General features: G+C 42.5%; 1 protein-coding gene across 1 annotated transcript in view; it reads right to left on the bottom strand.

Annotated features, from left to right (window-relative positions):
• The window catches only part of JADE2 (jade family PHD finger 2), a 208,626-nt gene that overhangs the window by 168,982 nt on the left and 16,285 nt on the right, over positions 1-23,359 (bottom strand). Inside the window, exons 2-3 of the mRNA XM_029285772.1 lie at positions 6,949-7,006; positions 1,920-2,005 (exon numbers count right to left, since the gene is read on the bottom strand). Coding sequence (XP_029141605.1) covers positions 1,920-2,005; positions 6,949-7,006 — 144 coding nt within the window. The remainder of the gene's footprint in view (positions 1-1,919; positions 2,006-6,948; positions 7,007-23,359) is intronic.

The following is a 23,359-nucleotide window of genomic DNA, read 5'->3' as shown; positions in this document are numbered from 1 at the left end:
TTGTTGTTGTTGTTGTTGTTGTTATTCGTTCTTCATCCAAACCTTTGTTAAAGGAGAGTGTGACCTCTCACTTCATCATGCTTGCCACCGTTGATCTTTTTTGTGATTTGTTTGAGTGATGTAAGCCACCTTAAGCATTGGAAGTTGGGTGGAATTGAAGTTTAATAAATTATTATTACTGCTATTACTGGACAAACAGAACCTGAAACCTGCTGAAATGCTCAGAAGGGGCAGATACTGTAGGAGAAATGACACCAAACTCATTTTTAGAAGGCTGAAATAATGTCAGCTACTATTGCTTGAATGATGCAACAATACTTCCAAAAATGCCTCCAATTTGAAAACGATGAGGAGGCATTTGAAATCTACTTCAGGCAACCAAATATCTTGGGCCAGCACTACATGTTTGGGCATCTTGAGATAACTTCACAGCCTGGAAGAGGATGGCAACCACAAACAGCCTTTCTTCCCTATAATCTTCCCCGCTTCCCATTCCTTATATAGTTTCAGAAGGCAAAAGTATCTTTCCCAAATTTTCAACCTCAATTTTTAAGCAGATACTTGAATTGTCATTGTTGCATCTTGCTCTGAGAACTGTCTGTTTACTTCAGAAGGGCAGCTTGATAAATTTTAAGATATAGGAGAAGGGATGATAGAATCTGAGGTAAGAGTGAAAAGGGGGCTCACCCTAGAATTCCTACGTAGCCAAAAGAGAGCCAAAAACAACCCCGTCCCCTTGAGTGCCATTGACCCTTCTCTAACTCTTGCCAGGTGCTGGCCCTTAGTTGGGAAGATTCCAGTGCATAGGATCTTAACAGTAAATTAGTTTAATTGAGCCTTTACATGTAGGTCTTTCTTACCTGACATAAACTAATAAAATACAAGGGAAAGCAAATATATTTTGTGGTAAAGTACACAATAGCTCTAAACTGGGAAGGATGTTCATCGAGATAGTGTAGTCAAATGGTGAATGGAGCTGAGACATAGAAGCTGCTATTAAAGCTTCTTCTATGATGTCAGTTCCCTCACATACATTTTAAAGACCTCTACTTAAACAGCAATAGCAATAATACTTAGATTTATATACTGCTTCATAGCAGTTTACAGAGTAAACATATATCCCCCAACAATCTGGTTCCTCATTTTACCAACCTCGGAACCTACCTTTAGAACTCGGTCAGTCCTAGTTTGAGGAGCGTCAGTTGTGACGCCATGATATTTACTAAAAGAAATGTGTGGGGTAATGAAGTTGGATCTTCAGAAGACTGACGAATATTAGTCAGGTTATCTAGTCGCCAGGGGAAAACCCGTAGTTCCTGGTCAAATTACCTCCTGTTAAAAAGGTGTCCGACCTCCCCGGATGGTTTCAGTTTCGCTCATTCACTGCTCACCCTCCAGCTATGCAGTCCATTTCCTAACAGGCCTTGGACCGATACCAATCCATAGCCTGCAACAGATCATTCCATGTACCAAACTTTTTCTTAAAATAATTTAAATACTGTGACAAATTCTGCATGATGCCTGCAGTTCCTTGTGCCAGATCTAGCTTTCTCCTTAGTGATTAATTAGAGAGGGAAAAGGCACTAGCCACCACCTCAGATTCCTTATGCTAGTTAGATCTTACAATAATTGAAGTCTAGCACAAGAACAAGAAGTTGGAAGGAAAGTTCAAAGGCAAGACTGCAAACTTGAGATGCAAATCTATTTGTGTAATTTTAAAATGGCTTAAGGGGGAAAATAGGCACATGACGAATCATTTTAATTATACGAAATTTAATTTAAATTGAATCAAATTTATTTCCCCTATTTACTTTCTTTGTTTTGCACCCATGCACTTGTTAGAGTGCAGTTTATAACTGAACAATTATAAAAAAAATGCCAAGAAGAGGGTCTAAGAAATTTTTAAAAATTCAACAAACCTCTGAGGGTTTCTTCTCCTTCTGCCTTGACCAACTAGATTTTGTACTTGGAATTTTGGAGCATTTTGAAGTTGATGTTGTTTGACCTTTGAAGAAAAATAAATTAAGTTAAAGATAAACCAAGCCTTAAATTAAGGACAGTTTAATTGCAAACTGAATGTTGTTTGCAGTACACAAATCTCAAATGCTTACAGATTTCAGCATGGAATACCAACATATGCCGGCAATTTCAATTTGTCAAAATCTGACACTAAGTCTACATATTACATATACCATCTGAAGCTTCTGAACAAAAGGGATAAATAAATCAAATCAATAAATGGACTGCACTGTTAGTGTCCTTTGGCATTAAAATATCTGTAGATTATGCAATCTCAGTTTGTAACCCTCTGCATTTTTAGAAGTTCTATCATTAATGTCAGTTCTTAACACCAGGAAATGTTATCCTCTTTCTCAACTCTGAATTTTCCCATTTCAGCCCTTCCCTTCAGGTCCAGCTCTATTCATGTCCACAAAGGTAATTTCTTCTATGGAATGCTTGCTACTTTCATTCCTTTTTCCCAAAGAATTATTAACATTTACTATGGAGTGATCACAAACCTCCTGATCTGCATGGCTTAAAACGGTTCCTTGTTTTTCTTCTCATTTTTTCTTGGCTACAGAATTATTAAATTTATAATCACCATCTTTATTGGAGAAAATGGAGCAAATTTACTCATCACTTCCCCAAATCCAATCTGGACTCAGGTATTTCTTTCTAAATAGGGCATTCAAGATGGACACAGACAATTATTTGTTGCTTTATCGTTTTGCTGCATTATTTTAATGTTTATTTTCATTTTAGAGAAAGTAATTAAATACAAATTTAGAGACATATAACCCATCACTAGGTAAAGGATGAAAAACCCAAAACTTGATTGAATTTTTAAATTCTTTTTACTCAAATTTTAGTTTTTTACTTGGCTATCCCAGAGAAATAGAAATGATTGTGGGGTACATAACATGGGTCTCAGGAGTTCTCAATCCCTCACTGTCTGGGTTCACACAACATGTTAAACTAAAATACTGTTAGCTAATTTATTGGCTCAGTTTATTTGCAAACCTAACCAGAGCAGTTAGGTTATGGTTCTGTGTAGTTTGCAAAGCCAGCAATTGTATTGATTCACAAAATAAAGCAGTTTAATTAACTGTAAATTAGACTGCATTTGTGAACTCAAACATTACTTCCATTCTCCTTCAATTTGCTTTGTAATTATGAATATACAGTCGTGTATCTTTTTCATGTAACTGGGTCCTGCTATCAACTGTAGTAGTAAAAACTGGGTTAAATTAGCATTTTTATACAGTTCATATTTCCCAGCTTTACGTTTTGCACCTATGAGTTTGAAATTGCTTTCCTTGGTTTGTCTCTTCCATGGAATGAATTAATATTAAGCAGTAGTTAAGAATTTTGCAGCCCACTTCTATAAATTACGTATATAATCTGATTATTGCTAAAATTATTGCTAAAATCAACTGTGATTGCATTTTATGTGGTGTGTGTCTGAAGGATCTTCTTGTTTTGCTGCGGTAGAATCACGAATCAGCAAGTTTTAAGCATACTGCTCCCATCACCTTGAATTCTTTGTTCATTGCTTTTCTTATCTTTGCAGTTTTAAAAAGAGATTGGTTATCAAGTCTTCTGGTCCATATCCATATTTGCAAGTAATTTAAAATATAATTAGAAGTCATGTTCAGGATTACTTTTTGTGCTATATAATAGTTTTACAAAATGTTAAGCAAAGTTTTTTTTATCAAAATAAAGCATCCCATTTAAACTAAAATCCATTTTTATTTTTTTTAAAAAACGTATTTCTATCCTCTCTGTTTTAGAGTAGCTTAAAGAAAAAAAATGCAGCTTGAATACTTATCAAGTAACTACCATGACAATGTTTAGATGAAGTGAAAAACGTGAAGACTGCAAGTGAAGAAGTCTAGCAAGAGCTCTTAAGCCCACCTCAAGTGTCTTTTTTCCTCTTCCATTCAACTGTGTCTGATTCTCAGAGATTGCCTGGACAGTTTTCTTGATGAGTGTAATTTAGTAGAAGTGCTGTGTATCCACACAAATGGACTGTATAAGTTCTAGACTTCCATAGATTATTAATTGTTCATAATAACATTATTCTCCCTTAATTCATTTTAAAGGAGCTACCTAATACTAAGGATTTTTTAAACAACTGGTAGGGGGCTCCCTGCATTTCAACAGAGGCTATAAGGCAGTGGTTCTCAACCTGTGGGTCGGGACCCCATTTGGGATCGATCGACCATTTCACGGGGGTCGCCAAGCAAGGCTGTCCACCATTTTTTTTGTCCGCCATTTTTTTGTCTGCCATTTTTTCCCCTTTTTCCGGCGGGTGCCTTACCTCCCTTGGGCTGGGCCAGCTGGTGGTCGGCCTGCTCCGTCTCTGCCGCTTGCCAGCTATGCCTCGGCCGGCGCAGGGGGCGGAATCACACATGCGCGGCGCTCCCGGGCAGGGAAAGTCCTCGACTTACGACCGGTTGGGTAGTCCTCGACTTACGACCGGTTTAGTCCTCGACTTACGACCGGTTTAGTCCTCGACTTACGACCGGTTGGGGTCGCGGCATTAAAAAGGTTGAGAACCACTGCTATAAGGATTTGTTTTTTTAGTGTTGCTTCATTTTGTTTCTAGAGATTTTGCTTTGTGTCTTTGCAAGGCTAATGACATCTCTACCTTGCGTTTTCTTTTTTTTTTATAAAACCACTATTCTTGTAACAGTGCAAATAAGGACTCCCACACCCATAATCCTCATGGTGAAGATTGGAAAAACTTGAACATTCTTTACTGTCACAAGGAATTGCATGTGCTCCTTTTGCTTTCAACCCCCAGTAGATAACATTTTATTCTAGTTAAGAAGGCTAACCCATATATCAATCCCTTCTTGAATCTAAGTCTTACAAATCACCTTATTGGTAGCATCGTTAATACACAATTTGACCCAAAATGATATAAAAGTTGTACCATGAAGAACATGACGAGGTCATTTCTTTGGTTGTGTGTGCGTGACTTTAAGTCAGTGTTCACTCCTGATTACTGTCCTGAAAGTCCCTGCAGTTTTCTTGGACGGGCCCAAGGTCACCCAGCTGGCTTTAAGGGGAGACCAGAACTCACAGTCTCCCAGTTTCTAGCTGGGTGCCCAACTATCACAATGAACTACAAGATCTGATGGTTTTTATGAACAAACAGAATTTTAAACCAAAGCATTTGCAAAACTTAAGACCAAAGCAATTTTTATTTTAGGTGATATTTGATTTATGCTGTGCCTTTGTATTCTAATGAACAGGAGGTTTTTTATTAACAAACTATTTATACATATTATTTTTAAAAATTTAATCAATTTGCAAGTAGTGCCAAGATTGCACAGAGTAACGCTGTCCTATAATTATCAAAAATACTCTCCATCAAGATACCTGTAAATCAAATATTAATCTTAAATGGGAAGGATTTTTTCCCACACTGAATCATGCATAGTGTTATACTACTTTAAAAAAACCCTTTACCTTCAAATAAATACGGAAATAACACAGAAAGGTAAATGTTTTTAATCTTTTATCTTAAATTTACACATCTCAAATCTTAATATACTCTGTGTGTGTGTGTGTGAGAGAGAGAGAGAGAGAGAGAGAGAGAGGAAAGAGAGGGAGAGGAAAGAAAAAGGAAAGAGAAAGAGAGGGAAAGGAAAAAGAGAAAAAGGAGGGAGGGAGAGAAAGAAAAAGAGAGGGAGAGAGGGAGAGGAGAGAGAGAATATTAACAGGTAGCATTCTCTGGGCAAATCTGACTCTTTTCAGTAGTATTATCTTTCCTGAAATTGTGACTCTGAGAGACCTGAGGGAAAGTGGCAATAAGGCCATCTACGTGTGTACATGCACACACATTTATAGAGTCATCCAGCTGAGTATTGTTTCCTCTGCCTGAAGCAGCCGCAGAACCAGCTGAGGACAAAGCAGGTGCCCACTGGAAGGACTTTCCCCTCTCCCTGTTTTAGTGCTGCAGCACCCCCAAAATACAGTAGTCCTCAAAATATAGTTTTGCCTGCAGACTTAAAAAACACAACCTTTTAAAACAAGTCACTCTTTAAATAGCCCTGCCTCATCTCTGCTGGCTCTGCTTTTTATAGAGCAGGTCATATTTTAACTACAGGGTAATCATAAACCTAACTACAACCTCCCTTTTCCAAGAACAGATAGCAGCTTCAGAGTGTCATGTGGTTCTAAATGTCACACCTTGTACCTTGTTTAAAGGTAGATAAGGGTTTATTGACAAGTTTACATAGCATTTGCAAGCCAAAGTAAGTTCCATGCCTGCTACAAGTCCAAAGCCAGTTCCTTTGGTCAACTTAGATAGCACTACACAGTTCATTTTAACTACACTATTGCAGCCTCTGGCTTGTTTTAACGGCCCAAACTCAGACATTAGTTCTTAAGTACCAAGGATTCCATCTAGGGCTTAGATTTTAACAGGAAGAAGTAGTAGAAGTAGGGTATCAAAATGTCAGCTGGATACAGCAAAGTAAGAAATGTAGAATGACAGAAGATGTACACTTTTTGGCAAACTTTTTGGTTTGGAGAATAATTTTGAAGCATGTTCTACTTTCAGTATCCCCATCCTTGTAATTATTGTCAGGCAATAGAGCTAACCAGATAACTCCCAGCTTCAAGCTTACCTGTTTGCCGATAGGCTTTCTTATTTCAGAAATCCTAGATCAAGGTTTTGCCATCAGTTTGGCCTACTTTAGCCAACATTATTCACAACAGAAAGACAAATAGTCCCAAGACTTCCATTGACAGGTATGTAAATATATTACTTCTTGTAATATATTTATAAGTAATCCCTGTATACAATTCATTGTCTAGGGACTACCTGTAACATGTAATTTCCCTAACTGTCTGCAAGTAAATATTCAAATTCTTTTCCTGCTGAAGGGGAATCATTTGGTTATCTTATTGTAAGGCTTGAATAAAAAGTCTTACTGTCAGTGGTGTCTGAGTTATCACTGCTGATCGAGTATTTTCGCCGTTTCTCTTCCATCTGTAAGAAAAGAAATTGAACATTACATTTGCTGTTTAAGAAACTCATTATGGCACCAAATCACTGTTACCTCAGGAAATCCACACATCACATTAGCCTAATGACAGTAAATTACTACAGGCTTAAAAAAAAAGTTATGAAATTTTTAGACATAACGTTATTTTCTTTTCAAGTCTCTGCCTCTTGGATGCGAGAGTATATCTTGCTTTTAATTATGCAACATGTCTCATAAGTATACTTTTTAAACCACTCCTACAACTTACCCAAATTTAAGGATTCTCCACCAAGGAATTTACTTGGTAAGTCCAAAGAAATAATGCAACTAAAAGGCTATCTTGCAACTTCTTATTCAAGTTCAACAATCCAATGAATTAAGAGTTTGGGAGAATCCCTTTGAAAAGCATCTGAGGATAAAATTACAATGGCATGGACCAATGGCATGAAACCAAAGTATAAAACACGGATGGAAATGGTTTTATTTTGAAGCAGTTGTATTCATATAAAAATGGGAAGGTTGTATTCCACAGGTTACTTTCAACTGTACATTAGTACATGTGGAAAGAACAGCATAAAAAGATTATGGGAAGGTTTTACATACAATTTAAAAATATGTATTATTTGCATGTATAAATAATTACCATTTTATAAACCAACTGACACAAGAGAGAATAACATGCCAAATGTAGTGTTGCATATCTATAGTACCTATAGCAGTATCTCCATGTTACAGCAGAAATGAGCAGATAAGTATTAGTAAACAGCAAACATATCTCACCTGGTGCATATCAAATACAAGCTATCTAACAGTATACATAGCATACAAATGCTGGGAAATCATTCCTAGAAGTTATAGATAGGGCACTATCTATACCAGTGGTGGCGAACCTATGGCACGGGTGCCAGAGGCGGCACTCGGAGCCCTCTCTGTGGGCACACGTGCCGTTGCCCCAGCCTTGCCTCCCCCGTGACCCCCTCAGCAGCAGCCCCCCTGGAGGAGAGTCGCCCCCCGAGCGTGGCCCACGCGGAGCAGTGCAGCCAAGGACATGGGAGCCAGAGTAGACAAGGCTCTGCCCTCACGCCCCATCGTGCACAGTTGATGCTGCGGGGCACGGGCAGAGGGCAATGCTGCCATGACGCTGCTGGGTGATCTGCAGCGGGCCCTGGAGGCGGTGAGTGGCGGGGTGGGGATGGAGCTGGGGCGGGGCAGAGGGTGGAGCGGGGGCGAGGCCAGTTTTTGGCCACTCGGTCTCTAAAAGGTTCGCCATCACTGATCTATACAGATAGTCCTTGACTTACAACCATTTATTTAGTGACCATTCAAAGTTGCAATGGCACTGAAAAAAATGACTTATGACTGTTTTTCACATTTATGACCATTGCAGAATTTCCCAGTCATGTGATCAAAATTTGGATGCTTGGCAACTAGTTCATATTTATGATGGCTGCAGCGCCCCGGGGTCATGTAATCACTTTTTGCAACTTTCTAATCAGCAAACTCAATGGGAAAGCCAGATTCACTTAACAACTGTGGCAAGGTCATAAAACGGGGCAAAATTCACTTAACTGTGTTGCTTAGTAACAGAAATTTTGGGCTCAATTGTCATTAAGTCGAGCACTACCTATAACTAATTAATTTGGAGCTTTTTTCTTACTTTCCATGGAATCAGATAAAAAATGTTGAGAGTGAAACAATATCAAATGTTCTGTTACAGCACAGAATCCAATTGTTCAAAAAAATATACAGGTGGTCTTCATTAACATCTACTTGTTCAGTGACCAATTACAACAGCATTCAACGAGGGGGACTCACAAGGGGTCCTTGTAGTTACAGTCATTGCACCTTCAGTGTGGTCATGTGACTGTAACTCAGCTTGGCAACTGACTTGCAATTACAACGCTGCAGCATGCAACGGCCACGTAACTGCCATTTGCAACTTGTGTTGCCAGTTTCTGACAAGGAAAATCAATGAAGGCAGCAGATTGTCACAAATGGCAATCATGTGACCATGGGACACTGAGACCACAAGATTCACCTAATAACAACAGCTAGTACTGCTGGCAGAGTGCCACTGTATAATTAGCATGGTCATGTTATGACCACATCACTTCTACAATAGTGCTCTTGGTTCCAATTACCACTTATACGTTAGGATTCCCTGTAGTTATATTTGGGTTCATATGAAATTGTATAAATCTAATAAAGAGATGGGAGTACAGACCATCTTATTTGTCTCTTGAGAAACCTATATGCGGGTCAAGAAGCAACAGTGAAAACTGGACATGGAACCACTGATTGGTTCAAAATTGGGAAAGGAGTCCAGCAAGGCTGTATACTGTCGCCTTGCCTATTTAACTTATATGCAGAGCACATCATGAGAAAGGCAGGGCTAGATGAATCAAAAGTTGGAATTAAGATTGCCGGGAGAAATATCAACAACCTAAGATATGCAGATGATACCACTCTAGTGGCAGAAAGTGAAGACAAACTAAAGAACCTCTTGATGCGAGTGAAGGAGAAGAGTGCAAAAGCTGGCTTGAAACTCAACATTAAAAAAGCCAAGATCATGGCATCCGGCCCTCTCAATTCCTGGCAAATAGATGGGGAAGAAATGGAGGTAGTGACAGATTTTATTTTCCTGGGCTCCAAGATCACCTCAGATGGGGACTTCAGCCAAGAAATTAAAAGACGCTTGCTCCTGGGGAGGAAAGCTATGGCAAATCTAGACAGCATACTAAAAAGCAGAGACATCACCCTGCCAACAAAAGTGCGTTTAGTCATGGCCATGGTTTTCCCAGTTGCAATGTATGGATGTGAAAGTTGGACCATAAGAAAGGCTAAGCGCCAAAGAATTGAGGCCTTTGAACTCCTGCAAGTCCCTTGGACTGCAAGGCGTTCAAACCGGTCAGTCCTAGAAGAGATCAATCCCGACTGCTCTTTAGAAGGCCAGATCCTGAAGTTGAAACTCAAATACTTTGGTCACCTAATGAGAAGGACTCACTGGAGAAGAACCTAATGCTGGGAAAGATTGAGGGCAATAGAAGAAGGGGACGACAGACACAATATATGCAACCTAGACACAATATATGCAGTTCTATATATCCTGCAATAAGAAAAAATGAGGTGGCTGCGATTTCAACTTCTTCCTTCATCTCTTCTTGTTTTTCTTCATCCTGTTTTCTTCCACTAGCTGTGACAAGCCTGGATCACAGTCTTGTTGTTCTTCTTCCTACTGTTTTTCTCCCTGTCTCCCCAAGTGACAGGTGCATGTATATGGGAGAGAAAATATCAGAATCTCTTTAGAAACAGGCAAAAGAAGCTACAATTATCTGTTTCCTCATTGCATGAAAAAGTTATCTACATCATCTTGGGGGTCATAATTTGACTAAACCTTAAGTATTAAGGGCTCATGTTATTTCCTTGGTGTGAAAAAAAAAGCCTTTCTTGACACACCTGCTTTTTAAAAACTGAAGCGATGCAGGTGTATTTAGCATGCAATTACAAAATTATCTCATAAAAGGAAACCACAAAGAATCTTAACACACTGGTCTGAGGTTCTCAACGCTATCACCAAATAGATACTGTTAACTTTCTCTAAGGCTGAGGGAGGAAAGAACAACTAAACTATGGAAAATAGTTTTGTTTGTGGTTTAATCACTAGAGCTATTAGAAGAAAATTGCACTTGATGACAAGACCACAGGATGCCATTATCCTTTGGAGGAGATGACAATCTGCAAAGGAATTCCCATAAATACTAAATCATAAAACCTTAAGTACTGCTTTCATCTCCAACACATGTGCAATGTTTTAACATACCACTATGAATGATAATAACAGTGAACCAACATAAACATTTTACTGACAATGCTGTGGTAAAAAATTGCCCTGTCAAAACATGATTAAAATTACTTCTTGACAATATGGCTATATCAATACTTCTCTCCAGTAATTCAGAGGGAACAGATGTTATTAAACCAGCCTTGTACTTGATGGCTATTAGATTTCAGGGGGAGAAAAAGGTGCTGAAGGATGGATTGAAGACAGTTTATAGAGCTGAAATTCCAACTGAACACAGTATTGATTTTTGCTGACTAGGTCAATGTAAAAACTCCAAAAGGACAAAGGTAAAAAAAACCTATAATAGGGTAATTCCTGTTTCTTGAAGCTGAGAATAGAAAAATATTTTAGCCACGTTCTCGTGCTATCCTCCATAATTTCCTTAGAATGCAGTACCTGTGAGTTATATTTAATGGCATCCTATCTAGATCTAAAATTAGGTTGAATGAAATGTATCTATACAATTCTACTATCCTATTTTTCATCAACTTAAACCAACCATTTTGCTACTTTCTATTACTTCTATCCTTTATTTTTTACACCTACAGACCTATGTGCTCTTTCTTCAAGATAGAATTTACATGGGGAAAATCCATTTGAATGCAAGAAGCAGCTATTCTAGTGAATTGAGTTCCATGAGAACATACTACTCACTGGAATCTGTGTGCCAACACAAGCTAACTAATCTGCTCAATAGATAAATAACTTGGCAGAGATTAGCAGGATTTTTTATGAAGCTATATAATTTTTCCACTTGTAAAATGATGCTAAAAGTCTGGAGTTCATTTTCCTTTTATGTCAAGCTTTTCTCCTAAATGGGAGCTTGCAACATCTTACCTTGTAATTCTGTCTTCCCTAATCTGGTAGCTTTGAAGCTACAACTTCCAAATTTTCAGACACGTTGGTGGGAATTTTGAGAAATGCATTTCTAACACACAAGGAAGGCACCATTTGGGGGAAAATTATGATAACATATGGAATCAAAAAGGACTTTGGAATTCAAATATTTAATGCAGAACCCTAAAGGCGAGATACAATTACAGCAGCCTTTCTCAACCCGACACTTTTCACACTTATCAGAGTTTCAACCTCAGATGAGCCACACTGAACTATAGCATCTCTGAGAGATGGCCTGTGTCTGCTTAAATGCATGCAATGTAAAAAAAAAAATCAATAATAAGAATTGTATTCTTGAAATAATTTTTTTCTGAAATAGATTTGCAACCAACTTTGCCTTTTAGATGTTGAGCAATTATCAGAATCTCTTTCAACATAATCCCATAATGTGGCAAATCATGGGCAGAAACTACAGTCCAATTATCCATTCATAACAGAGGAGCCATACAAAAGGCTGATGGGAGATGCTCCCATGCTGGCAGCATTTCCCCAGACGTTACCAGCGCACAACGTCACAAAGCCTGAATAACTACAAAATGGGCTGAGGACTCTACTCTTCCATTACTTATCTCTCAAACAAACCAATAAAGGAAAATACTTGTAACAGGGTTAAACTGAGAAGTCCTTGGTGCTCTCTGAGCTTGGTTGTTTTCCTGCACAACTTTCATTACCCAAACTAGATAACAGTCATCGCTAGTGCTGATTATGTTACCTAATTTGGGTAATGAAATATCTCAGAGAGCACCAAGGACCCCCTCTCTCAAAGGAAGGAAGAAGTGAGTGTTTTTTCAGAGTCCCCTGTCAACCAATTGTATTGCTGCTTCTAGTTTCCTCTAAAAAAAAAATCTGCCAGGCTTTGACAGTTACTTGTGGTTCTAGAAGTCTTGAAATAACAACAATCTGCAGATTAGATTACTAGGTTTCCCCATCCAGCAGGGTAAATGGCATTCTCTACATTCTTTGCACTGTTTCTCTGTTAGCTGTATCATTCTCCCATGCAGAGAACAGGCAGGCTTACAAATCTCTCTGGTTTCTGCAGATCTCTCTATGAATTATATCATACTCCTACTCCAACTTCTTGAATTTCAGTATCAACCATCCAGAGGCTTGTAGAATACTATAAGTAAAGATGGTAACTAATTATGAAATTGAGTCTTCCTCAATCTGACCCCTTTCAGATAAGTTAGGAGTATCTCTGGCCATGTTGATTGAGCATTCTGGAACCTCCATATTATTTTTTTATAATTCCCATTATTTGTACGCTGCCCAGTTAAACAAATCTAGATAGTTTATAACAGCTATGCTAAAACCACTTTAAACCCCTTCAAAAATCTGTTTTCCATTAAAATTAACTTCCCTCAAACAGACAGCAGTTTTCACCAACTTCCTGAAAAACAAAATGGTAAGTGCTACCCATTTCAGGTAATAAGCTATTCTAAAGTGACATGAATGCCACTGATAATGTATTTTCCAGGCCTGCACCATTTAATCTCTCTAAAATGGAGTACCAGCAGCAAGTAGATTCCATCTGGATTAAGGCAGTCCCAAAGATAGTAAGGGCCCAAGCCACATAAGCTTTTAAAAGAAAACAATCAGAAGGGGCATTGTCTTACCTGAACGCCTTTTCTCAGCATGACGATGGAGAATCCACCAATGGGTTTTGCTTGTCTTCTGCTCGTGTAGATTAAGTCAGCCAAATTGTCACGCCCCCTCTTCCTGGGACCTCTTCCCAGTCTCGACTGAGGCGAAGCTGCTGACTATGATTCAATGTGTTAGTTCAATTCTTTCCCAGCACTGGACCTGACTGGCTCAAGGGTGGGAGTGGATTCTCCATCATCATGCTGAGAAAAGGCGTTCAGGTAAGACAACGTCCCTTCTCCAGCATGACGAGTGGAGAATCCACCAATGGGACGTACCAAAGCCTCACTGTCCTTGTGGGTGGGAAGCCGTCTGGGCCTGTGTCCCACTGTCTGACACTACACATTGGAGAACCCACCTGCCGAATGAGGCCCCTGCTGATGCAAACTTATCTAACCTGTAGTGTCTAATAAAAGGGGAAGGTGACGCCCACGTCGCCGCCCTACATATTTCCTCAATCGGTGCCTGGGTTGCCCACGCTGCTGATGTTGCAGCGCTGCGAGTGGAGTGGGCAGTGATATGTTTAGGAACTGCTAGAGCTTGCCCTTTGTATGTCTCTGCTATGCAATTCCTGATCCACCTGCTGATTGTGGATGCTGTGACCCTTCGGCCCTTTGAGTGCGAATGGAAGGATACAAACAGGGCCTCAGACTTGCGAAAAGATGCAGTTCGCTTTATGTATTGCCTTAAGGCCCTGCGAACGTCTAAGGTGTGCCATCTGCGCTCCAATTCATGGGAAGGTTGAGGGCAAAAATTTGGTAGCACCACCTCTTGTGACCTGTGGAATAGGGAATTGACCTTAGGGATGAAGGAGAGGTCCAGACGTAGAACCACCCTGTCTGTGTGGAAGGTGCAGAGATCTTCCCTAACTGATAGAGCTGCCAACTCTGAAATGCGTCTTGCTGAGGTAATGGCGACCAGGAATGTGACCTTAAGGGTCAAGTATTGTAAGGTGCAGGTCTGGATAGGTTCAGGTAATGGCCTGTAGAACCTTAGACAGATTCCAGGAGGGATATCTGTGGACCATGGGCGGTCTGTTGTTTGTTGCGCCCCTTATGAAGGATCGCACCACTGGGTGTTTGGCCAGTGGTTCAGAGTTTCCATATGTGAGTATAGTGGACAGGGCGGCCACCTGTCTACGAATCGTGTTGGGTGCTAAGCCCCTCTCAAGGCCCTCCCATAAGTAGTCTAAGATCCTTGGAATAGTAATCCTAAAGGGATCTAGCTGCTGTCTTGCGCACCAGCTGCAATAATTCCTCCACGTGGAATCGTAAATTCTATTAGTGGTAGGCCTTCTTGTGGCCTGGATCGTCTTGATGATTCTTTGTGAATATGCCTCTCCTTCTAGGAGGCTCCGCTCAAGTGCCAAGCGGCTAGTTGGAGCCACTGTGGCTCTGGGTGTTGTAGGGTCCCCTGACTGAGGGAGATTTGATCGTGTGGAGTTCTCCACGGAGGAGATATGGAAAGGCTTATGAGGTCGGCAAACCACGGCCGTCTTGGCCAGTGTGGCGCAATGAGTATCACCTCTGCTTGTTCCTGCAATATCTTACTGATGGTTGCTTGCATCATCGGAAGAGGTGGGAAGGCATATAGTAACCCCTTCGGCCAGTGTCCCTGGAGTGCATCTGCTCTTTCCGCCCCCTGTGACAGAAAGCAGGAGAAGAACCTCGGGAGCTGGGCGTTCCTGGGGCTGGCGAATAGGTCCAGCACTGGATGGTTGAACCTCTCTGACACTTCTTTGAAGAGAGCTGGTGCAGGGTCCACTCTGAGTGGTCTACTGTCGCCCTGCTCAGGAAATCCGCTTGTTGATTTGCTTCTGATATGTGTTCGGCCCTAATGGAGACTAGGTTGCTCTCGGCCCAGGCTCCCAGTGATAGGGCCTCGACCATGAGGGATCTGGACCATGTGCCTCCTTGTCTGTTGACGTGGGCTTTTGCCGCCACGTTGTCAGTGAGAACTAGGACATGCTGATCCGTCACTGTGTTGTGAAAGTGACGGAGGGCCAGGTGTATGGCTCTGAGTTCCAACCAGTTTATGTTCTGTCTTAGATTCTCTTTGGACCATTGGCCCTGTGCCCAATGTGATTGCAGGTGTGCTCCCCAACCGAAAAGGCTGGCATCTGTGGTAAGAATGACTTGGGCTGGTTCCTTGAACATGTGTCCCTTTCTGACTGCTGGGGACGACCACCACTGGAGCGATTTCAGGACCCTTGATGGCACCTTTACCTTTTGGGTGGAGGAGCCGGATCCCCTTCTTTGAAACGGGAGCAGGAACCATTGCAATTCTCTGGAGTGTAGCCGTGCCCAGGGTACAATTGCTAGGCTTTCCCAGTAGTTGGGATAGTGTGTCCAGTCTGGTGACCCCTTTCTTTCGAATCTGCCTGACCAGAGTCCGAATGCTGTCTTGACGCTCTTGAGAGAGGTAGACCTCGCACTTCAGTATGTCTATCACGGCTCCTAGATGAAGGAGGCGGGTCGAGGGAACTGTCTTGACTCTTTTGGAAGTTTACTGAGAATCCGTGATCTTGAAGGGTTCTTAGTGTGAGAGTCAGATCTGATTGTGCTGCCTGAGGATTGGATAAGTATGTCATCCAGGTAACACTGTATGCGCACGGGAATGGTTCAAAGGTGTGCGGCGAGAGTCACCAGTACCTTTGTGAACACCCTGGGGTCCGAAGAAAGTCCGAAGGGTAGGGCCCTGTATTGGAAATGCTGTCCTGCATGGCAGAACCTGAGAAATTTTCTGTGTTCCGGAAGTATGGGAATGTGAAGGTAAGCTTCCGTCAGATCTATGGAAGTCAGAAGGTCTCCCCTTCTGATACCTGCTAATATTGACTGTAGAGTATGCATTTTGAACTTTCTGTATGCCAGGTGATTGTTCAGACATTTTAAGTCTAGAATTGCTCTCCACCCCCCCACCCCCCGAACTCTTTGGGACTATGAATAAGATGGAGTAGAATCCTGTCCCTGTTGCCCCTTTTGCAACGATTCTATGGCCTGTATGTCCAGGAGGTACTGGATAGCCTCCTTGATGAGGCCCATCTTGATTGGATCTTTGGGTGTGGGGCAGGGAACGAAATGATTCAGGGGTTTGGAGATGAATTCCAGTGAGAGGCCAAATCTGACAGTATTTAGGACCCAGAGGTCCGTGGTGGTAGCCTGGCATCTGTTTGCGAAGAGAGCCAGCCTGCCAGTGATGGGAAAGCCCTCCCCACCATCACTTGGATCTGTGAAAAGGATGCCCCCCCATTCCTCGAAAGGGCCACTTCGATTGGAACTGCTGTCTGAATCTGTCCCTATAACTGGTCCTGTCGCCCTATCTATCTGATCTGGGCTGATAGGGACGGGAAAATGAAGTGGGCTCTGGGCTTGCTTCTGATCTGAAAGGTTGTCTACGAGGGTATGAAGAGGCTCTCCTTTCAGTCCTCCTTAAGAGGTGTCCCAGGATCTTATGTTTGTCCTTGTTCTCTATTAAGTAGGGGTTGAGAGACTAACCGAAGAGTAAGCCACCCTTGTAGGGTGCAGCAGCCAACCGCCACTTTGCCTTGATGTTGGCTCGCCATTGTCTGAGCCACAATAGTCTGCGTGCAGAGATGTTGGATGCTATTGCCTTGGCAGAGTAGTTTGCGGCGTGTAATGATGAATCTGCCATAAATTCAGCTGCCGCCACTAACATTCTTAAGTCATGGTGAGTTTTCCTCCTCCGGGGAGATCCTGGCCTGAAGTTGGCACAGCCAGAGCAGCGAAGTCCTGGCGAAAAAGGAGTTAGATATGGCTGCCTTGATCGCCCACACTGAGGCCTGGTGTGTTCTGCGGAAGGTGAGCTCCGCCTTTTTGTCCTCAGACTTCAGAGCCTCTGCCACATCCCCAGATACCACAGATGGGGAGAATAGGGTTGCCAGAGGCTCGTCTACTGCCGGGACCTCTATGATCTCTGATAAGGCCAGGTCTATATTGAACAGCTTCTTATCTGTCCCCCCCATTGGAGCAAAGAACCCCGGAGCCCCCCCGTTCTTTTGGATTGTATCAAAGAAGGGGGGGACAAGGGATGAATTGTTGTGTGTAGGTGGGTTGTGTAAAAACCCTGCTATTCTTGTCCTGGGACGTGGAAGGTCCGTTCTGGGAAGGCATTGGCCTTTGAACCTTTGCAGTGCTGCTGGCCTTGTGGATCAGGAACTTAAACAATGTAGAATTGAAAAGGCCTATAAATGGTGGAGGGTCAGGTGAGATATCCTCATCCTCTGACAGTCCCTGGTCCATGTGTTCATAGTCTCCTGTGGGAGATCTTCTGCTTCTGGAGGAATGAGGTGAGACTGATTCCTGGAATGGAGAGCCCTCCTCTTGGGAGAGGTAGGACCGGCCCCTTGAGGTGACTGACCCGGTTCTGGACCTATGGTGTCTTGTGGAAGCCATGGCCTGCACGACGGCCTGAGATATGAGAGCTTGTAGGCGCTCTGGTGACAGAGCTCACTGGCTGCCAGAGGGCCGAGCCCTTTCTGGTGGGGGAGTGCTTGGTACCCCCAGGCTCTCGGGTCCCTCGCTTAAGGGGGATCCTGCTTGTTGTGTCTCGGCCTCTGTTTCCATAGGTTCCTGAACCGACTGCTGCGGGCCAAAGATCTCGTCCTCTGTGTAAGCAGGAGGTATCAGATCATTCCCTGCTATGTTTTGTCTTTTTTCGGCTCAAGAAAATTGTTTCTCCAGAGCCTGGTGCCTTCACTTGGCCTCCCTATCAGTGGTCTTGGAGGATCTTTTGCCTGATATTGCCTTGGCTTTGATCCTTCCCACTGTCTCCTGATTGGATGATCTTGGTTTCTTGCGACCTGGAGGACGAGTAGTTCTGTTCTGCTTGCACAGAAATGGTGTTCGCCATTATCACCGGAGATATTTCAGTGCGGTAACTGAGAGGAATCTTGTAGTGCAGACCCTGATAGTAGATCAGCTAGATCACCAAACAACCTGATTATGGCTGGAATCAGTCTAGGGTGGATCTGATAGCAGTTAGCAGCCACACCTCTGCTCTCCTAATTCACGCTCTGTTGAGATGATGATAGCAGCAAGATCAATTTAATGATACGACCCGCCCAGGTTTGAATAAGCAACACAGGTTGTTGTGATCTTGCGCTTCCTCTTTCCTTTTTTTTATTATTATTAACACCCAGCCATGGTGTAACAAGGACTGTGTCAATTGCTGCAGTCAGGTGAGAGGGGAATTGATTTGCGATGGGGAGCTGTATTTGAGAAAGGAAGACGCGCGTCCCCTTTCACATCCCTCCCCCATTCGCCCCCTTTCCACTCGCTTGGAATGCCGGAGAGTCTGAGATCTGCGTTCTGTGAAGCCAGCTGATGTTGTTGCTGGTCTGGGCTAACTCTCCACAATAAGTGAGCCCCTTTGAGCAATCAAGTTGGCTGGCCGGCTGTTTAAAACTCGGGCCGAAAATGGCGGCCGTGAGTTCTTTGTTCCTAATGCCAGCTGTTAAAAGGGTGTTCTCTGCGGCTGGCGTGGATGCGGGTGGATAATGGGCTGTTCGACTGTGTCCGCTGTGTTGTGGGGACCCCGAAACGGCAGCTCTATCCTCCAGGGGGGATTCCTTTCTCCCGGTGTGCAGCCACGCGATGCCAAAAATGGCATCCGGCTTCCCCGCTGAAGGAATCCCTGCGGTCCGACAGTCAGCTGTAGCTGAACGGAGACTTGCGGACAGCTGAATTCAGCTGGAAAACGGCAGCGACGATCGCTTGCTCGTAATCCACCCCCCCCAACTTTAACGAAGTAAGAAAAAATAGGATTAATACAACCTGATCTAGATGATCTGTCCTGAGAATCAAAAGTATGTCCTTACGAGCTAGAGACTAAGTTGAGACTGGGAAGAGGTCCCAGGAAGAGGGGTCGTGACAATTTGGCTGACTTAGTCTACACGAGCAGAAGACAAGCAAAACCCATTGGTGGATTCTCCACTCGTCATGCTGGAGAATTTTGAATTAGGTCCATTATCCTACTGGCAACCAGTGCAGCTTTTGAAATATAGATGCTGAACTAACTAGCACTGGTTAGCAGTGAGCAGTTGAGTTCTGTACCAACTGTGGCTTCCAACTCTTCAAATATAACCACACTTAGAACAAATTGCAATAGTTTGAAAGATCACTACCCACAAACTACTGTTCAGTTTCTTCAGATCCATGAACAAGTGCAACTGATGGATGTGCTGCAGTTACCTGACGAGGCTCCTGGCTGCAGCCTCTACCTACGGTTCTAGTAGGAGGTGTGAGTCCAGGAGAACTTCCAAACTGCTCATCAGGCCCTTTTGGAAGAACAATACACAAAGCTATCATGGAACAAGAGCTTGTGCTGTAATTTAGTTTTAGTTTGTTTCACCCTGTTAGACCTTTCAAAACCTCCAGCACTAGGACTTCAACCACATTTCCTATTTGGTATAGGCCCGTGGTGGCGAACCAATGTCACACGTGCCATAGGCGGCACACAGAGCTGTCCCTGTGGGCACACGTGCCATCGCCCCAGAAGGATGCGGGGTCGGGCTGCTCCTCTCTGCCTTTCTACGTGCGCCAGCGCTCTCGTTCTCGTTCTCTCTGCACTGGGAGTCAGGGAGCAGTTGCAAGAGCTAGGCAGATCTGGGCTGGATGGTGGAGGCAGGATTTTTTTTGTCATACAACGCACAGAACTGCGTTCCGGCACCTTTTTTTGAACGGAAGCTACCAGCGCAAGTTCAGGTATGCCTGCAGAGCGATTTTGTGGACCGCCAGCAGCCCGATCCGGGGTCCGGAGGCCTGGAAAAGGCCTCTGCTGCCCGGATCTATGGCTGCAGAGCGATTTCGTGCCCCCCCATGGCTGATCCAGACTTCAGAGGCCTTTTCCAAGCCTCTAGAGCCCGGATCGGGCCGCTGGGGCACTGCAAAATCGTTCCGCAGCCATAGATCTGGGCTCCAGAGGTCTTTTCCAAGCCTACGGAGCCTGGATCCATGGCCACGGAGCAATTTTGCAGCCCCCCAGCAGCTTGATCAGGGCTCCTGCCTTTTCCAGGCCTCTGGAGCCCGGATCCATGGCCATGGAGGCCTATTGGAAAGCGCTTGTCTTGGTTATGCTTGGCTTCCAAACAAGTGGCCGTACCATTTGCTGAAAAAGGGGTGGGTGGGTCGTGCAAATCTGAAATACTTCATTTTAAACTGTGTTACTGGAAGTCTTACGTGTTGCGGTTTTAAAGCGGAGGTCCTAGTAAGCTTTCTCTCTGTTCCATCAGTCCAGTTTACTCAACAAGTATATATATCCTTTTAAAAAACTCTTTCTATCCAACATAGCCTTCTTCCATTCTTGTAACATGCTGTACCTCCATAGCATTCGCAAAATTATCTCCATAACGTTCCCTCTTTTGTGAATGCCCCATTATCTTAAACATATCCCTCTTTCCCCAACTCTCCTCCCTCCCTTCTTTTCATCTGTCACCAAATTTCCTTTCTGCACCTCTGTTCTTTTCATCCTATTTCATTCCTCATCAGTTCCCTTTTCATACCTGTATTTGTACACAAATAGCAACAGGTTGTCACGCATTTATGCAGGCTCAGACCTTATTGTCACAAAGTGTGTGCATGCATGAGCGAGCACACATATGCTTTATTTTTATCTTGCATGGAAACATTTGTTGTTCCATCGGAGATTCAGGAAGATACATAGCACGGTTTACAAGGATTGATGGGTAACTGCCCTTACTGCACATATTTTTTCAACATGTTATAAAAACCATGTATGTCAACAACAAAAGAAAATGCCTGCATGTTTATGTGTGTTTTTGCATTCATCAGACACTACTGTAGCTTTTGTAATTTTCACCTACTTCTTCCCATTCTCTAAAGACAATAACATTTTTGACAACGTGTATACTTACCATGTCATTGGAATATGAAGCACAGTGCAATGCATTGTACACTTTATATGGATTCAGAGAGTTTCACCTCAGGCCAAAGGAATAAACATCACACATGGCACAGAAACAACCTTCCTTCCTTCCTAGACTAATTGAACCCTAGTCAAGACACACTGATATGTGTGCGCACACACACACACACACATAGATATTTTATATTACCGTATATTATATTTTATATTTTAACTTATTAAAACTTTTATAGTTTTTTAAACTTTTCCTGGTGTTCACGTCTTTTATCTCTCGTCATGAGTATATCCAGGAATCATTCTTTTATTTTTAGTACTGTTTTTAACATATAGATATGTACATGCATATATACATATATATACACACACACACAATATGCATGTATATGTATAGCTGTATATAGGTGTATGTATAGGTATATATGTATGTATTGTGTGTATGTATATATATTATATATATATATGTGACTCTGCCATTAAACATAGAAATTCTATAGGACCAATAAGCAGTTCCAAATAACCACATGTATCACTAGAAACTGAGCACAAAAGTTTATAATTACTTGAAGAAAATAAGAGTAAAAGAAATGAGCTTGGATGATGAGTCCTACAATTCTCTACCCAGCAAATCTGGAAGGAAGAATCCAAGTTGGGAAAAGCTGGATAGCAATCGGACTTGGGGGAGGAAAACCTGCCATTTGTTTGGTTGGTTCTTCAGGCCTTCTGGTTATCAGTGAACTAGTTTTTGTAAAAAAAAAAATTGTACAGGTAGTCCTCTATTTACAACCACGGTTGAGCCCAAAATCTCTGTTGCTAAGCAAGACAGCTATTAAGTGAATTTTGCCCCATTATAGGTCCTTTCTTACCACAGCTGTTAAGTGAATCACTGCAGTTGTGAAGTTAGAAACACTGTTGTTAAATTAATCTGGTTTCCCCATTGACTTTGCTTGTCAGAAGATTGCAAAAGGTAATCACATGACTCTGGGACACTGCAACTGTGATAAATATGACGAGTGTCTGAATTTTGATCAGGTGACCCTGGGATGCTGCAATGGTTGCAAGTGTGAAAAATGGTAAGTCATTTCTATTTTCAGTGCCGTTGTAACTTTGAAGGGTCACTATATGAACTGTTCTAAGTCGAGGACTAATTGTAGTTAAGTTTCTTCTACAGTGAGCTACTCATCAGCTTTATTGTCCCAAAGGCCATTAGTCCTCCATGTCTGTTTTGCATCCAGTGGGCAAATGGGAAAATCATGTAGTATCTCTCAAAGAAGTGGATGTGGTTTTGTGATCTGATTACCAGTTTCTGCATTAAGTATTATTCTTTTTTTTATGCATGGCTCAATTTTCACAACACATATTAATTGCCTGTCATCCATGCACACCCTGGCTATCTGAGGCAACAGAGGTGCAGTTTTCTAGTTCACAGATGCACACATCCCATCTCCCAACTCCAAACTGAAATTATTTTGCTCCGGATTAAAAACAAAATGCATCCAGTTAGTGTGAGCATTAATTCCTTTTGGTAATATATTCATGCAGATTCAAAAGAAGTAATAGTAGTAGTGAAGACTTATTAAAAAAATAGAAACTCTCCTTTTATTAAGCTTGGAGCAACGTGGGGAAGGACTTCTGTAGCATAAGAACTCTGGGCTGGAAAGAAGGTAGGTGGCATGTGGCATTTTCCAATCTTTGCCAGCTCAAGATCAGGACTGCAGCGAGGCTCAAGGTGCCCTCTGCCAGGGGCACAAAAGCACACTTTGTCTTCAGAAAGACAGTGACTCTTACAGTCCTTTGGGGAAATTGAAAAGGGGGCATGGAAGGGTGAACCCTGTTGCTTGACTCAAGAACTCAAATAATTGAAGAGCAAACAAGATGGAGAGGGAGGTAAATGTACCCACTGACCAGGCCATTCTTTCCTTTCTTGCATTGACTTAATTTATCCACTGCCCACCAAACTTCATTTACTCTGAAAGAGAGTAACCTATAGATGGGTGCATATGGAACAGAGGGAGGTTTAATTCCATGCCAATCAGGTCATCCGGCAGGTTGCTAGAGGCTGTGAATTACCTGCACGATCTGG

This window comes from Protobothrops mucrosquamatus, unplaced genomic scaffold, assembly GCF_001527695.2.
Source record: "Protobothrops mucrosquamatus isolate PMUCROS unplaced genomic scaffold, P.Mucros_1.0 scaffold_186, whole genome shotgun sequence".
NCBI lineage: Eukaryota > Metazoa > Chordata > Lepidosauria > Squamata > Viperidae > Protobothrops > Protobothrops mucrosquamatus.
Note: the sequence above shows the minus strand (reverse complement) of the source record. Positions and strands in the feature narration are given on the sequence as shown.